This window comes from Gobio gobio (genome assembly GCF_949357685.1).
Source record: "Gobio gobio genome assembly, chromosome: 7".
NCBI lineage: Eukaryota > Metazoa > Chordata > Actinopteri > Cypriniformes > Gobionidae > Gobio > Gobio gobio.
This window is the reverse complement of record NC_137103.1, coordinates 9,164,990-9,183,209: the sequence shown is the minus strand read 5'-3', so window position 1 is coordinate 9,183,209 and position 18,220 is coordinate 9,164,990. Positions and strand designations below refer to the sequence as shown.

The following is an 18,220-nucleotide window of genomic DNA, read 5'->3' as shown; positions in this document are numbered from 1 at the left end:
AAGGTTGCTGGTTTGATCCCAGTGGTCACCACCAGTGTGTCCTTGAGCAAGGCACTTTACTCCACGTTGCTCCAGGGGGATTTTCCCTGTAATAAGTGCACTGTAAGTCGCTTTGGATAAAAGCGTCTGCCAAATGCGTAGTGAATGGTGTGAATAGACCTTTAGTGCTTTAGTTTACTCAGTTCATTCAGTTATCTTCACTAGTCGACGCCTGACCTGCTGTATCGCTGTATTAGAAAAATGTGTCAAACTCAGCACTTGCTTGCATGTAGGGTTGCCACCTTTGGTGGGGCAAAATAAGGGACACCCATTCACAAATTTATAATATTATGACTATATTATCATGTAATTATTTGTCCCATTTTTAATTTTTTAAATGTCATAAACTTTATATGACAGGATTATTGGTTATGTTTGATTATAGCGTAGCTAAATTATAAATTAATAAATACATTTATTAGGCTATACTCTATTAATTAACCTGTCTAAAAATAATATTTCTGTCTGCCAAGCTCTGATTATGTATGGAATATTATATTAATATATTATCCATTAAAAAAAACTATAGGCTACCTTTAGAAGCACAGATGTGTCTGTCAGCGCTGTTGCTTTAAGTCAGTCTGAGCAACTGAAATGCTTCTCATAAAGTGTGCAGTTGGCCTGAGGTTCATCATGAGTTACTGGACAGACCCATTGATACCTTTTTGATATTCAGCTCTATATCTGGAGATCCTCTTGCGTTCAAACGGTGGACGCACACGACGCGAGCTCGACATGTTTTTTAAAAAACGCGCAAGTTTACAGGCACACTGCACACGGCACAGCGCATGTTCTCGAGACTCCGCCGCTATGACAACAAAGCCGCTAAAACGCAATCACGCACAAATGAGCTCCTGTACTACTTATTGTGAAATTGATTTGTTTATATTTGCTATCAGTATTCTCCACATTGCAAAATCCTTGTGTGTTTATTGAACTATGTTTGGACCTATGTAAAATACGGAACAAATCGCGTCCCGTATTGGTTTGATACGGAACGCGTCATTTTGCTTGTAAATACGGGACGATTCCGTATTTTACGGGACGGGTGGCAACCCTACTTGCATGTGTAACATTCACGCTGCGTCCCAATTCGCATACTACCCGTACTAAATAGTATTCGAAAAAATAATTAGCCTCAAATCATAGTATGTTGAAAAAGAGTATTCCAAAGATTCCCGGATGGTCAACTATTTCCGGTCAGAATTCGAAGTGCAGATCGATGCGCACTCTAACGGCTGATATTGCCACAACCCATTACGAGATGGTCGAGGATCATAGACCGTAAAAAAATGTGGACGACGCGACTTCATTCACTTCCGTTGACCATAGTTGAAGCTTTCGTAGGCCCGCTCACGGCGCTGACATCTTGGGACCGAGTCTGCGCAGTAGAGAGCAGGAAGTAGAGGCGCGATTATCAAAAGCCCGCCCACACTCTCGCAGATGCAGAATAATTAATTGTGTTGGTGTGAAATAAACAGTTATGGGAATGAAGAAATTAAAGCTTAAGCTCCAATCTCCTCCCAAAAATCCCGAAAAAAGTCCGTTAGTGCCTCAGTGACAAGCCGTCAATCTCAGCTGTCAATCATGACGTCACACCCCCCGTTTTTATAGCATCAAATAACTCACTAAAACTAAACTTATTTAAAAAACGAACACTTGAAATGAAATTATCGTAATAAAAACTGCCTAAAATGACAGAAACCATCTTTAGGAAACAATTATTTGAAGTGTAATTTAATTGTTAAGTGTGTCTCGCGCCCATTCAAATACATGGAGAGGCGGGGTTTAGGAGCTATACTGGGACCGGCCACCGGGGGGCGATCGAGGCGCGGAAGCTTCAATTTCTGACTGGAGCACTACAGGCTTGTCAAGGATTCGATTAGAACTACAAATGCGGATTAAAAGTGTTAAAAAACTACAAACATGACGGTTATGCGAGTCTGTCGGTTAAGTAGAGAGGATTAGATAAAGGGGTTTGAGTGAGCAATTATCAGTATTTAACCTGACGAAAATATATTCATTCAATATTATCCGCATTATATTTCACCTGCAGCAGCATTGAGAACTTTTGTAATGATATGTTTGGGCATTAACTTTTAAACGCATCATTATATTTTAAACACATGAGAAGAGTATCCGCATTAAAGACCCACAGATGGCAGATCAACGGGCGACTACATTTCTCTCCGATACGGTAGGAAATTAAATTGAATTTGGAGGATTTGAACTGTGCCGATGATTGACAGGGCAGTTTAAACGGTGATGGGATGCACGTAACTAAGCAACAATGTAGAAGTAGTATGTCCCAAAGCTTGCATACTCTTCTGCTACACACTCAAAAGTATGTACTTTTTCTTCACTAAAAGAGTACATACTTTTAGGTCGTAGTATAAGTAGGCAAATTGGGACGCAGCATCAGTCAGAGTAGGAGATGAAACCTTCACACGTGAAGTCAAGTGTTTACAGAGGCATGGCAAGAGCAGAAGAGAGAAGGCAAGCTTGGTAAACGTGTTATGTAGCACAAGTGTCCGTGTGTAAAGCGCTGTGTGTGCATGCAGTACCTTTTCGTCGTCTTCTGTGAACAGTGCTCCATTGGGACTCTTGTTGATGGCCTGCGCGACCCCGATGACCTCTCCATCACTGTTGTGGATGGGCATGCACAGCAGAGACTTGGTTTTGTATCCGGTGAGTTTATCAATCTCATCACTGAAACGATGGTCCTGTAAAGAGGACAAGAGACAGTCTCACTCTTTGCTGAACGGGAACATTTATAATAGCTGTACAGAGAAGCCAGACTCATTAACAGTGAAGCGAACAGCAAAATATACAGAAAGTGACAGAAAATACCTGGAATAAAATGTCGACTACTACTGGTCTTCTCTGCTTTATATTACACTGTCGGTCAATGTATTAATGCTTTTGAAAGAAGCCTCTAATGCTCACCAAGGCTGCATTTATGTGATAGAAAATACAGGAAAAACAGTGAGATTGTGAAATATTATTAAAATTTAAAATTCTATGTGAATAAATGTTAAAGTGTAATGTATTCCTGTGATCAAAGCTCATTACACCAGTCTTCAGTGTCACATGATCCTTCAGAAGTCATTCTCATATGAGGATTTGCTGCTTAAGATTTATAATTATTATCAATGTTGAAAACATTGTAGTATTTTTGTTGAAACTGGTATACATTTTACAGTTTAATGCATCATTACTGAATAAAAATAAATGTTTCCTTTAAAAAAAAAAAAAAAATCTTACCCTAGATTTTGCAAAAGCAGTTTTAACATTGATAATAATCATAAATGTTTCTTGAGCATCAAATTATCATATTCCAATCATGTGACACTGAAGACTGGAGTAATGATGCTGAAAATACAGCTTTGATCACAGGAATAAATTACACTTCACTATATATTCACATAGAAAACTGCTGTTTTAAAGTCTAATAATATTTCGCAATATTACTGTATTTTCCATCACATAAATGCAGTCTTGGTGAGCAGAAGAAACTTTAACATAAAAAAATAGATTCCATCGTTAACATTATCAAACATAAACATTAAATAAAGCTTAACAGATTATGTTCAAATACAGTATACAGAAATACCATGAATTACGTTTTTACTTATTCATATTTTACATTCATATCTACACTTACGCTTTAAATGACTAATTAATGAAAGTGTTACTATTATTTTTAATAATGAGCCACTTTTACACGGCTCATGTTTGAATGGTCTGTGAAGCGCTGAGTTTACTGGTATAAATAATGCAGTTTTAATGATCTGCTCCGCTTGCTAAATGAAAAGGCAAACGCAGATTGACAGACTAATTAGAGAAGTGCGAGCTGACATCATCATCAGATCATCAGGAGTGTATCTGTAGAACGGAGAGGGTGAGCTGATCGATTCAGCGATCGATACTCAGATACTCTCACACAACTCATTATTATTTCACTAAGGCCTTTTATGGATCTCGGGGAATAATCAAAGCAAAACGTCACTCATGGGTCACAGTAAAATACTGTCCTGTCCGTGCTGCAAGTCATTATCCGTACGGGGAAATCTCACGCGAGTGACCAGGTCAAAAAAAAAAAAAAAGGCTAATGCTATCCTAACCCTAATTCAGTTTCTAGGCTCAAATGAGAATCAAGAATCAAACACTACTGGATACAAAAGGCTCCCCTCCTGCTGGTTTACATGGCCACCTTTGGCTGTGATGATTATGATTATGAAGCTGGTTATGTATAATGGGTTTTTTTCCCAGAATGGAATATTAGAGGATTCTTTTCTTTCTCCCAATATTGATTCCAAATAATAACAGACATTCCATTAGCAATTCTGTGCACATTTTAAAGGATTTTTAAAACTAGAAACAATCGTTTCCTTCCTGTTTCACCTGTAATGCATTAAGAACGTTTGCTGTTTCCCCATATGCATCTGGGAAAATGTAATGCACGCGTGACCTCACAACAGATGCCCTACATTTCCTAATCCCAGTGGAATTTCCTTCATAATTCAGAACAATTGTAACAAAAGTTACTCTTACTTTGGTTCCTTTACAATCAAACAGTTGCTCCATTGTGATGTTTGTCATATTTTGGAACAGTTGTATTATAGAATTTCCATTGGGATGTCTCAGTTTAAAACACTTTACTTTAGACACACACTTTAGATTAGGGTCCAGTTCTCATTTTTAACTAACTATTAAAGCCACAATATGTCATTTTTCTCCTCTAGATGTCGCTTATTCCAAACAAAGACATATCTTGATGACGGCTTGTCCTGCTCTTCCAAGCTTTATAATGACAGTGAATGGTTGTTTCTGTTTTGAAGTCCATAAGAGTGCATCTATCCATCATAAAAGTGCATCTATCCATCATAAAAGAGCATCTATCATCATAAAAGAGCATCTATCATCATAAAAGTGCATCTATCCATCATAAAAGAGCATCTATCCATCATAAGACTGCATCTATCCATCATAAGAGTGCATCTATCCATCATAAGAGTGCATCTATCCATCATAAAAGAGCATCTGTCCATCATAAAAGAGCATCTATCCATCATAAAAGTGCATCTATCCATCATAAAAGAGCATCTGTCCATCATAAAAGAGCATCTATCCATCATAAAAGAGCATCTATCCATCATAAAAGAGCATCTATCTGTCATAAAAGAGCATCTATCCATTATAAAAGTGCATCTATCCATCATAAAAGAGCATCTGTCCATCATAAAAGAGCATCTATCCATTATAAAAGTGCATCTATCCATCATAAAAGAGCATCTATCCATCATAAAAGAGCATCTGTCCATCATAAAAGTGCATCTATCCATCATAAAAGAGCATCTATCCATCATAAGAGTGCATCTGTTCATCATAAAAGAGCATCTGTTCATCCTAAAAGTGCATCTATCCATCATAAAAGTGCATCTATCCATCATAAAAGTGCATCTATCCATCATAAAAGAGCATCTATCATCATAAAAGAGCATCTATCATCATAAAAGTGCATCTATCCATCATAAAAGAGCATCTATCCATCATAAGACTGCATCTATCCATCATAAGAGTGCATCTATCCATCATAAGAGTGCATCTATCCATCATAAAAGAGCATCTGTCCATCATAAAAGAGCATCTATCCATCATAAAAGTGCATCTATCCATCATAAAAGAGCATCTGTCCATCATAAAAGAGCATCTATCCATCATAAAAGAGCATCTATCCATCATAAAAGAGCATCTATCTGTCATAAAAGAGCATCTATCCATTATAAAAGTGCATCTATCCATCATAAAAGAGCATCTGTCCATCATAAAAGAGCATCTATCCATTATAAAAGTGCATCTATCCATCATAAAAGAGCATCTATCCATCATAAAAGAGCATCTGTCCATCATAAAAGTGCATCTATCCATCATAAAAGAGCATCTATCCATCATAAGAGTGCATCTGTTCATCATAAAAGAGCATCTGTTCATCCTAAAAGTGCATCTATCCATCATAAGAGTGCATCTGTCCATCATAAAAGTGCATCTATCCATCATAAAAGTGCATCTGTCCATCATAAAAGTGCATCTGTCCATCATAAAAGAGCATCTATCCATCATAAAAGAGCATCTATCCATTATAAAAGTGCATCTATCCATCATAAAAGAGCATCTATCCATCATAAAAGAGCATCTGTCCATCATAAAAGAGCATCTATCCATTATAAAAGTGCATCTATCCATCATAAAAGAGCATCTATCCATCATAAGAGTGCATCTGTTCATCATAAAAGAGCATCTGTTCATCCTAAAAGTGCATCTATCCATCATAAAAGTGCATCTGTCCATCATAAAAGTGCATCTATCCATCATAAAAGAGCATCTGTCCATCATAAAAGTGCATCTATCCATCATAAAAGTGCATCTGTCCATCATAAAAGTGCATCTGTCCATCATAAAAGTGCAACTATCCATCATAAGAGTGCATCTTTCCATCATAAAAGAGCATCTATCCATCATAAAAGAGCATCTATCCATCATAAGAGTGCATCTTTCATCATTAAAGAGCATCTATCATCATAAAAGTGCATCTATCCATCATAAAAGAGCATCTGTCCATCATAAAAGTGCATCAATCCATCATAAGAGTGCATCTTTCATCATAAAAGAGCATCTATTCATCATAAAAGAGCATCTGTCCATCATAAAAGTGCATCTGTCCATCATAAAAGTGCATCTATCCATCATAAAACTGCATCTATCCATCATAAAGCTGCATCTATCCATCATAAAGCTGCATCTACACTCTAAAAAAAAGGCTTGTAATCATAGGGGAACCTTTTTTAGTGCTATATAGCACCAATTTTGGTGCTTCAGTGGTTCTTCAGCGGTTCTTCAGAGGTGCTATATAGCACCTTAGTCAAAAGTGCAACTATCCATCATAAAAGTGCATCTGTCCATCATAAAAGTGCATCTGTCCATCATAAAAGTGCATCTGTCCATCATAAAAGTGCAACTATCCATCATAAAAGTGCATCTTTCCATCATAAAAGAGCATCTATCCATCATAAAAGTGCATCTGTCCATCATAAAAGTGCATCTGTCCATCATAAAAGTGCATCTGTCCATCATAAAAGTGCAACTATCCATCATAAAAGTGCATCTTTCCATCATAAAAGTGCATCTATCATCATAAAAGTGCATCTATCCATCATAAAAGAGCATCTATCCATCATAAAAGTGCATCTATCCATCATAAGAGTGCATCTTTCATCATAAAAGAGCATCTATCATCATAAAAGTGCATCTGTCCATCATAAAAGTGCATCTATCCATCATAAAACTGCATCTATCCATCATAAAGCTGCATCTATCCATCATAAAGCTGCATATCCATCATAAAGCTGCATCTATCCATCATAAAACTGCATCTATCCATCATAAAGCTGCATATCCATCATAAAGCTGCATCTATCCATCATAAAGCTGCATATCCATCATAAAACTGCATCTATCCATCATAAAACTGCATCTATCCATCATAAAGCTGCATCTATCCATCATATAATTGCTCCACACGGCTCCAGGGGGTTAATAAAGGCCTTCTGAAGCGAAGAGTTTGTGTATGAAAAATATCCATTCTTAAAACTTTATAAAGTGTATTATTTATTTTTCACCAGATCGCCTTTCGTATTCCACTCATGGAAAAAGTGTAGCTCCTCTCGCAGTTCACAATGCTTACGCTACGTCTGACGACATTGCACACCAGTTACTTTTTTTTTTCCATTATAAAGCTTGGAAGAGCAGGACATTTTTAATATAACTCTGATTGTGTTCGTCTGAAAGAAGAATGTCATATACACCTAGGATGACTCGAGGGTAATAAATGGGTAGTAAATCATGGGCTAATTTTCATTTTTGGATGAACTAACCTTTTAAAATCGCTAATTTCACTGGATTTAAACATTTTTGGAAACTTTTGGGATAATGTAAGTACACAAGTCAACAAATTATATAACAATGTTCTAGTGGTTTTTGGAAATATTCATCCAAAAATCTTACATATTGTGCCTTTAACTACGACTTTTGCCTCAATAAACTGTAGGTATAGGGTGATTATGGGATGTAGAATATGGTCATGATGAATAAGGCATTAATATGTGCTTTATAAGTACTAATAAACAGACAATATCCTAGTAATATGCATGATAATAAGTGACTAGTTAATAGTGAGAATTGGACCCTAAACTAATGTTTTACTGATCTGATTTGACTCTGTTTCCATCCCATAAAAGCCCAAAATTCCAGATCAATCATTTTATACCTGCTTCACCTGATATGCATTGGGAATGTTGAGTTTTGTCTCAGTAAAATACTGTCTAGCCTATAATTAATTATACATAAGTGGAAATATAAAGTGAATGGATCCTATAGTCAAACCCCTAAACATTTCCTAATCCCAGTGGAATTTATTTCATTATTTGGAAAAAAAAAAAAGAATCCTGAACCCTTTTTCAAGATTTACACATTTCAATTAATAGTAAAATTCCATCAAACGGAATAATCCTTAAATATTATTCATATTATACATTTTAAAAATAATAATGAGTAAAATAAAACATCTTGTATAAGTCTTTAACTTAAGCATTTTATTTTTTTAATTTTCTAAATGGCCCTAGTTCCACTAAGATTGATACAAAATGTTTTATTAAGCTCTAGTTTTTTACTCGCTTAAAATTCTTCATTCATAACATGTAAGGATTAATCAGTTCGATGTGATGGAATTTTACGATTAATTGAAAAGGGTTTAGAAAACTTTTTGAGTGTAAAGATGTGCTAATCCCACAGGAGTTTCTTTCATTATTATGAAACAATCCTAAAGCAAGGGCTCTACGAATCCTGTGAGCAATCATTCTGAAGGAATGGGAATTTGACTTTATCCAGACTGTTACTTTGATCACTTCTGTGGTTCCATTAAGGAAGTCCCGCGCATCCTCAGGGACAAGACACAATCTGCTTTCATTCACCTGATACGCATCGGGAATGTTGACGGTCTCCCCGTGTTCAGCCACATATCCAATGATGCCCTTTCCCCAGGGCACCTGCACCTCGTCCGAGTTTCTCAGAGAGGGCAACACCGTGGTCCCGGCATGCACATCGAAGAACTTGGACACCAGAGTCTTTTTATTGGCCGGTCCCTCCACCAGGAACAGGGAGCAGCGGTCGGCATCCACCATGATGCACACAAACACCAGGATCTTGTAGCTCAGACTGGTCAGGTCCAGGTCGTTGGAGATGTCTTTGACCAGCTCCAGGAAAAACTCCCTCTCGTTGTGCTCTTTCAGGTAGTATTTGTAGTCCACGGCGGTGGAGGGGTACTGGGGGATGTTGACCCGGGACTCCAGCAGGGCGGAGAGGATGTGCGCGGTGGTCGGGGGAAGGGAGCTGGCTTTACGCAGCAGCGCGCGTCTCCTCATGCTGGTCAGCGGCTCCTGGGCTCTGGAGTTGACGTGCTCGTCGTAAGTCCTGTTGGCGTTGATGGCTTTGGACCGCGCGAATGTCTTCCGCAGCTCTTTCTGCGACGCCCGTCTCTGCAGCCCGTCTCCTCTGCTCGCCCAGCTGTCTTTCCCGCACGCGCTCGCCGCTTTCTCCGCGTCCGCGCCGCTGGAGTTCGCCGGAGTTTTAGCCGCGTGATGGTTCTTCTGCCACTTTTCCACCATGCTCGCCTTGCCTTTCCTGTTCAAATAGTCCTCCAATAATTCCGGGTGCGCGTCTAGAAAACTTTCCACATCGGAGAAGACCATATTTGAGCCTGCCATCGCTGCCGCCACGGTCATCTGCGCACAAACTGAGACGGAGCCGTGTTTTGAACGCTCATTTATGTCAGTGCAATCTTTCGCAAACTTAAAACAACCCGTGGTCCGCGTGAGTTCAGCTGTCGTTCATGTTGTGTCGTTGACGCTCGCGTCTGACGCTGAATACCTCGCTCTCGCTCATTCTAAAGCAGCGCCAGTGATGATGATGCGACAGAGCGCTTCGCAGGTGCACCACTGACGTCACGATCACGCATTCCCCCCCTCTCTTCAGAACTGGGCTGTTTTAATATAGGGATGCTCATCTGAGGTGACACCGGGAAACGCAGTCTTAATGGCTTATGTACACTTAAACATGTCTTGGGGGCCCTGTAAAAACATTTTATATTATCAATTGAATCCATAAAACCTTAACTATTTAACATATGCGTTTTTTATGTTAGGTATTCACAATACCACAATATTCAACTAAACTTTTCATAATTTCATAATCAATTCAAAACCTCCAAAGATTGCAGCATAATCTGTTAAATGATATTATAATTCACTTTGTAAGGAATTCCCGATGAAAAGTTGCTGCTCCGCCGACCTCTGGTGGACAAATTGAGTAATGCAGCTGTCCAAACGCATGCCCACTAGGGACAGGGTTATAACTTTTTGACTATTTTTTTCAAATAAAAGATTTCCTGTATCATAAATCGATTAAATTTAGCTTAAAATTAATGAAAAACGCCCCAATTCAAGGTCACCCCAGATTTAAAAAAAAAAAAAAAATGGAAAAGCCATAGGCTATATAACAAATGTCACTGCTTATAACTAAGTAGCACTTCCTAAAACGTACTAGAACTGTTTAGAACTTTCCGGAACATTCTAGAACTGTTTAGAACTTTCTGGAACATTCTAAAACTGTTAAAAACTTTCTAAAACATTCTAGAACTGTTTAGAACTTTCTGGAACATTCTAGAACTGTTTATAACTTTCTGGAACATTCTAAAACTGTTTAGAACTTTCTAAAACATTCTAGAACTGTTTAGAACTTTCTGGAACTTTCTAGAACACGTTAGAACTTTCTGGAACATTCTAGAACTGTTTATAACGTTCTGGAACATTCTAAAACTGTTTATAACTTTCTGGAACATTCTAAAACTGTTTAGAACTTTCTAAAACATTCTAGAACTGTTTAGAACTTTCTGGAACTTTCTAGAACACTTTAGAACTTTCTGGAACATTCTAGAACTGTTTATAACTTTCTGGAACATTCTAAAACTGTTTAGAACTTTCTGGAACATTCTAGAACTGTTTAGAACTTTCTAGTTGTTTTTCTAGAACAATCCAAATTTTGGTATACATATACAGCATAGCCTATAGGAGAGAGAGAGAGAGAGAGAGAGAGAGAGAGAGAGAGAGAGAGAGAGAGAGAGAGAGAGAGAGAGAGAGAGAGAGAGAGAGAGAGAGAGAGAGAGAGAGAGAGAGAGAGAGAGAGAGAGAGAGAGCTTTATGCTAGCAAACAACTCAACTTGATACTTTTTGATATTTGTTTCATTAGTTATATATAATGTCGATCAAACAAGAAGTTGGATGTACTTCCTGGAAAAGTCCAGTATTTTAAATTGAATGGGGCAGCCGTGGCCCAATGGTTAGGGAGTCTGACTTTTAGGCTAACCTGAAGGTTGCTGGTTGGAGTCTCAGGTCCGGCAGGAGTTGTCGGAGGGGGGAGTGAATAACCAGCGCCCTCCTCCACCCTCACGACTGAGGTGAGACCCTTGAGCAAGGCACCGAACCCCCAACTGCTCCCCGGGCGCCGCAGCAATATGGCTGCCCACTGTGTGTGTTCACGGTGTGTGTGTGTGTTCACTACTGTGTGTGTGCACTTGGATGGGTTAAATGAAGAGCACAAATTCCAAGTATGGGTCACAGAAGAACAAGCCTATATCTGGACCAATAATCAGGTGAGATCTCAGCAATCACAGAAGCAGAGGAAGAGTGCCTTTAGGAGAATCTTCACTACAAGAAAAGTGCAGAATGCCACTCCAAATGCTAATTATTGGACGAAATCAAAAGAAGACAGGAGCAAATATTGGACATTTCCGTAGAAGTGGAACACTGGAAAATTCTATTTATTCTTCCATAATTTTGTGACTTCTATGGATTGTTCTAAACAGTTCTAGAAAGTGCTGCTTGTAAACAGTAACGTTTGTTATATGGTTGTTTTATCTGAGGTGACATTTTTAGACTTATTAGGGCATTTTTCATCGTTTTTATGCAAGCGATTTATGATACAGGAAATCTTTTATTTGAAAAATAGTCAAAAATGTATAACCATATGACCACATCCTTGAAACGTTGTCGTTTTCTGACATAAATGAAGAGTCGAGGTGACACTGATCTCTCAGACTTTAATGTAAGGGCACATGTACAGAGTTCATAAACTACATCAACTTGCAGTGTCATGAGGCGAAAACCCAGTTTTTTTCTGTTTCCTGTCAATAAAAAAATCTGGGAAACACATAAAACGCATAGGCTGAGTTATGAATGTCTTTTTTAATAACTCCATAAACACAATTATAACTGCTGCGTTACGTTTTTTAATGGTCACTGTGATTTTACATGTTTTGTTGATCCTGGAATAACGTTCCTGTCCAAAAAACTTTGTCCTATCCCTAAACCTTTCCCCAACCCTACCCATAACTTATCCCTAAAATCAGATGAGGAATGATCGGTGAATAACACCCTTGTGTGAGCCTAAATTTGACATAATCTGTAAATTTGTCCCTCAAATCCTGGATTGTTGTTCCAGGATCAACAAAGATGTTTTCCAGGAATGTTTTCACCGTCTGGGGACAGTCACTATAGGCCTAGTTGTCTCAAAATCTATGAATACAAAGACAAGATATACATATAACCCTAACATTTATCCAACATGAACAATCTTTGAACTAGCATTGTCAGTCCATTTTATCTCAGGACTCCTAGTGCTCTGAGATGTGTGAATTTAAGAGTCAAATTTAGCCAATGCTGTCTATATATCCTGATTCATGTTGGCCGAGTAGAGCTTGTGACCTCTAACTTAACATTTCACCTCCGATGTTATGTGTTCTAATGAGCATTTAAAGCAATTTTAAATGCTCATTATTTTGAATTTTATATTTGAATTTTTTATATTTTGCATATCTGAATTTAAAAGAGCGCCCTACCCACATACATTGGCGTAAATTGATAAAAAATAGTTTCTGTTGATTCCACTAGGTGGCAATAAACATGGGGGAAAAGAACCTTCCAGATATCTCCTTCTAAAAAAAAAGTTGTTGAGATTAATCTGTCCACTCTCCAACTAACTCAATCATAACTCAGTAATAACTACTCCTCTGCATTTATTGAAGCTAGCCGCTGGAAAATCGAAAAGAAGGCCCCGCCTCCTCAAATTTGTAAAGGGGGATCTCAGGCTCTGATTGGTCTAGAAGCATGATTGACGTGTCTATTGAGAGCTGGGATACTCAGCTTTGACACCACCAATCCAGCTAACAAAGACAATCAAAACTAAGGATAATAAGAGTATTTGAATTCAAGCGTTATTATCTTCTTCTATGTAACATAAATGCAAAACTGATTGAGTTCTCAAGAAAGCTGAGGTTCTAAACTTTCAAACAATGCCATTGTAACATACTGCTCCGAGACAGAGGTTGAGAATCCAAATGCAGCTTTATTTGTAAGGGGTAATCCACAATCGTAGTGAAAAACAGGCAACAGGTCATACACAGGCAAGCAGTCCAAACAGGCAAACGGGTAATCCACGGAACAGGCAAACAATGAGTGATGATGAGTCCGGGCAAAGGATTATGGGTAATGTAGTTTATGATGAAGTGACAAGTCCGGGGTGGAGTGACAGTCTGAAGTGGAGTGCCCTCAGGTGGTTCTCATGGGCACTCACACTGGTGAATTGTGACATAGCCCCCCCTCAAAGGAGCGGCTTCCAGACGCTCCTAAAATTGTCAAGGAGGGAGGTGGAGCGGAGGCGGACCCGGGGGCGGGATGGAGGGCCAGGCCCATGTAGCGGAAAAGTGCCTGGAGACTCAGTCACCGTAGAACGCCAGGAAGGAGCAGGCTGGACTGATGACCAGGGTGGCGCAGGCAGCCAGGGCGGAGCAGACGACCACCACAGCGCAGACGAGGTTGAAGACCCCCACGGCTTGGCAGACGACCACCACAGCAGCGCAGGCGGTCTTGGAGACCCCCACGGCGGAGCAGATGACCACCACAGCAGCGCAGACGGTCTTGGAGACCCCCACGGCGGAGCAGATGACCACCACAGCAGTGCAGGCGGTCTTGGAGACCCCCACGGCGGAGCAGATGACCACCACAGCAGCGCAGGCGGTCTTGGAGACCCCCACGGCGGAGCAGATGACCACCACAGCAGCGCAGGCGGTCTTGGAGACCCCCACGGCGGAGCAGATGACCACCACAGCAGCGCAGGCGGTCTTGGAGACCCCCACGGCGGAGCAGATGACCACCACAGCAGTGCAGGCGGTCTTGGAGACCCCCACGGCGGAGCAGATGACCACCACAGCAGCGCAGGCGGTCTTGGAGACCCCCACGGCGGAGCAGATGACCACCACAGCAGCGCAGGCGGTCTTGGAGACCCCCACGGCGGAGCAGATGATGACCACCACAGCAGCGCAGGCGGTCTTGGAGACCCCCACGGCGGAGCAGATGACCACCACAGCAGCGGAGACGGGTTTGAAGACCCCCACGGCGGAGCAGATGACCACCACAGCAGCGCAGGCGGTCTTGGAGACCCCCACGGCGGAGCAGATGACCACCACAGCAGCGGAGACGGGTTTGAAGACCCCCACGGCGGAGCAGACGACCACCACAGCAGCGGAGACGGGTTTGAAGACCCCCACGGCGGAGCAGACGACCACCACAGCAGCGGAGACGGGTTTGAAGACCCCCACGGCGGAGCAGACGACCACCACAGCAGTGCAGGTGAGGTTGAAGACCCCCACGGCGGAGCAGACGACCACCACAGCAGCGGAGACGGGTTTGAAGACCCCCACGGCGGAGCAGACGACCACCACAGCAGCGGAGACGGGTTTGAAGACCCCCACGGCGGAGCAGGCGACCACCACAGCAGCGGAGACGGGTTTGAAGACCCCCACGGCGGAGCAGACGACCACCATAGCAGCGCAGACGGTCTTGGAGACCCCCACGACGGTGCAGGCTGAGCAGGTGGCCTGGTTAGAGTACTCTCTGGACTCGTGACTGGAGGCGGAGCCCTCTCTGGACTCGTGACTGGAGGCGGAGCCCTCTCTGGACTCGTGACTGGAGGCGGAGCCCTCTCTGGACTCGTGACTGGAGGCGGAGCCCTCTCTGGACTCGTGACTGGAGGCGGAGCCCTCTCTGCACTCGTGACTGGAGGCGGAGCCCTCTCTGCACTCGTGACTGGAGGCGGAGCCCTCTCTGGACTCGTGACTGGAGGCGGAGCCCTCTCTGGACTCGTGACTGGAGGCGGAGCCCTCTCTGGACTCGTGACTGGAGGCGGAGCCCTCTCTGGACTCGTGACTGGAGGCGGAGCCCTCTCTGGACTCGTGACTGGAGGCGGAGCCCTCTCTGGACTCGTGACTGGAGGCGGAGCCCTCTCTGGACTCGTGACTGGAGGCGGAGCCCTCTCTGGACTCATGACTGGAGGCGGAGCCCTCTCTGGACTCGTGACTGGAGGCGGAGCCCTCTCTGGACTCGTGACTGGAGGCGGAGCCCTCTCTGCACTCGTGACTGGAGGCGGAGCCCTCTCTGGACTCGGGACACGGGCCGGAGCCCTCTCTGGACTCGGGACACGGGCCGGAGCCCTCTCTGGACTCGGGACACGGGCCGGAGCCCTCTCTGGACTCGGGACACGGGCCGGAGCCCTCTCTGGACTCGGGACACGGGCCGGAGCCCTCTCTGGACGCTGGTCAGTGGCCGGAGCCATCTCTGGACGCTGGTCAGTGGCCGGAGCCATCTCTGGACGCTGGTCAGTGGCCGGAGCCATCTCTGGACGCTGGTCAGTGGCCGGAGCCATCTCTGGACGCTGGTCAGTGGCTGGAGTCATCTCTGGACGCTGGTCAGTGGCTGGAGTCATCTCTGGACGCAGGTCAGTGGCTGGAGTCATCTCCGGACGCTGGTCAGTGGCTGGAGCAGCCGTCTCTGGACGCTGGTCAGGGGCTGGAGCAGCCATCTCTGGATGCTGGATGGAGACAGGTAACGTCACTGGGCCCTGGACAGTGATTGGAGATGTTGCTGGATGAGACTCTGGACTGGTGGGTACTGCTGGAGTGCAGTGTTCCTCATCTGAAACTCCCACAGTGAATGCAGACCCGCTCACCTGAAGGGCATAATCAAGGAACCCACTCAGGGACCCTCGAGGACCATCACGGACAAGTTGGGTTTGTAATGGTTTATTGAATCCGTGGCAAAAAAGTCAATCAACATAAAGTCCGGGAGGTTGGTGGTGTTTGCAATGTTCAGAAAGACACTGATGTGGTCCTCGAGTGAGTGAGTTCCTTGGCATAGACGGACGAGACATACTGCTGCTGGATACATTGTTGGCGAAGTCTTCTGTAACGTACTGCTCCGAGACAGAGGTTGAGAATCCAAATGCAGCTTTATTTGTAAGGGGTAATCCACAATCGTAGTCAAAAACAGGCAACAGGTCATACACAGGCAAGCAGTCCAAACAGGCAAACAAGGCAGGAGAGACAGGCAAACGGGTAATCCACGGAACAGGCAAGAAATCCAAAACCAGAGACATGAAACCAGGGAAATGCTCAGAAATGCAGTGATACAACGTACAAGACTTCGCAGTTAAAGACATGTGTGAACATGGTTTATATAGGCTGGGGTAATGGGGTGATGAGACACAGGTGCAAACAATGAGTGATGATGAGTCCGGGCAAAGGATTATGGGTAATGTAGTTTATGATGAAGTGACAAGTCCGGGGTGGAGTGACAGTCTGAAGTGGAGTGCCCTCAGGTGGTTCTCATGGGCACTCACACTGGTGAATTGTGACAGCCATATATGTCTAGTTTTGTGCTGCACAACTTATATAATTTTTTTAATGATTATGATGATGCAATATTGGACCCACCGGTGGGTCCACGGGGAGGCGCAGAGTTGACCTGGTTAAACAATAGTCCACAAAGTACAGGGAACTTGCATGTGATAGTATTGAATACACAATTCTCTTTATCCTTATTACAGATTTTTAATCACAAAATGGGTTTCTGTGGCTATATTTTTGAGCTGTGCGTGAAGCTGGAAATGCAAAAGCCTTTTATTTGGAGCCATACAGAATGAACAATTGTGCGCCAGGCATGGGATACTCAGCAACGGTTGTGACTTATGCATTTCTTTGGTTAAAAACACCACAGACATATAAACAACATTGAAAACTTACACAATACACTTAAAATGTCTTGGGGGACCTATACAAAACATTTTATATTATCAGTTGAATCCATAAAACCTAAACTATTTAATAATTTATATTTTTTATAATAGGCTAATCATGTTTAATTTTCTCTCTCATATTTTGTGATGTCAAACAAAAGGCAATCCTAATAACTAAACATAGAATATATAATCTAATAGGGGGTGAAAACTGATTTCTGAGGAGATGAGTTAACAGTCAGGTGACGTTATTTAAAGGTGGGGTAAGTGCTCTCTGGTTAACGGTGTTGATTTCAAATCACCAAAACAAACACGCCCCTATTTTGATAGCTCCGCCCCACACGTATGTAACCCAGGCAACGACTATGGCGGAATCTGCTGTGCCAGCCGGCCGAGGGTATGATGTCATCAATAAGTGAAAGCAATGTGTGTTACTATGGTAATCCAGGTTGAATGTTCAGTGAAAAAGTCATCCCTTCCATCCCATAACAGCACGAGCACAACAGACCAACTAGTGAGACCAATCTCACAGACCAATCTCCTCTCTCAACTTCTCAAGATCCATTCATTTACTAAAAACATATTTAAATCAGTTCATGTGAGTGCAGTGGTTCAATATTAATATTATAAAGCGACGAGAATATTTTTGGTGCGCCAACAAAAAACGAAATTCATTTTTCAAACTATTCGGATTTCAAAACACTGCTTGATGAAGCTTCAGAGCGTTATGAGTCAGTGGTTCGGAGCACCAAAGTCCCGTGATTTCAGCAGTTTGGCGGTTCGACACGCGATCTGAATCATGATTCGATACGCTCCGAAGCTTCAAGAAGCAGTGTTTTGAAATCGGCCATTACTATATAAGTCGTTATTTCTGGGGTTTTTAGCGCACCAAAAATATTCTCGTCGCTTGAAAATTGAACACCGGTGAATACACGGCTGTGAG

The 18,220-nt window shown here is 42.3% G+C and overlaps 1 protein-coding gene across 1 annotated transcript in view; it reads right to left on the bottom strand.

Annotated features, from left to right (window-relative positions):
• pde11a (phosphodiesterase 11a) overlaps positions 1–10,055 on the bottom strand; it is a 96,314-nt gene extending 86,259 nt beyond the window's left edge. Inside the window, exons 1-2 of the mRNA XM_079822451.1 lie at positions 9,069–10,055; positions 2,604–2,762 (exon numbers count right to left, since the gene is read on the bottom strand). Of these exons, the coding sequence (XP_079678577.1) occupies positions 2,604–2,762; positions 9,069–9,878 (969 nt within the window). The 5' untranslated portion in view covers positions 9,879–10,055. The remainder of the gene's footprint in view (positions 1–2,603; positions 2,763–9,068) is intronic.
• Positions 10,056–18,220: the final 8,165 nt, after the last annotated feature.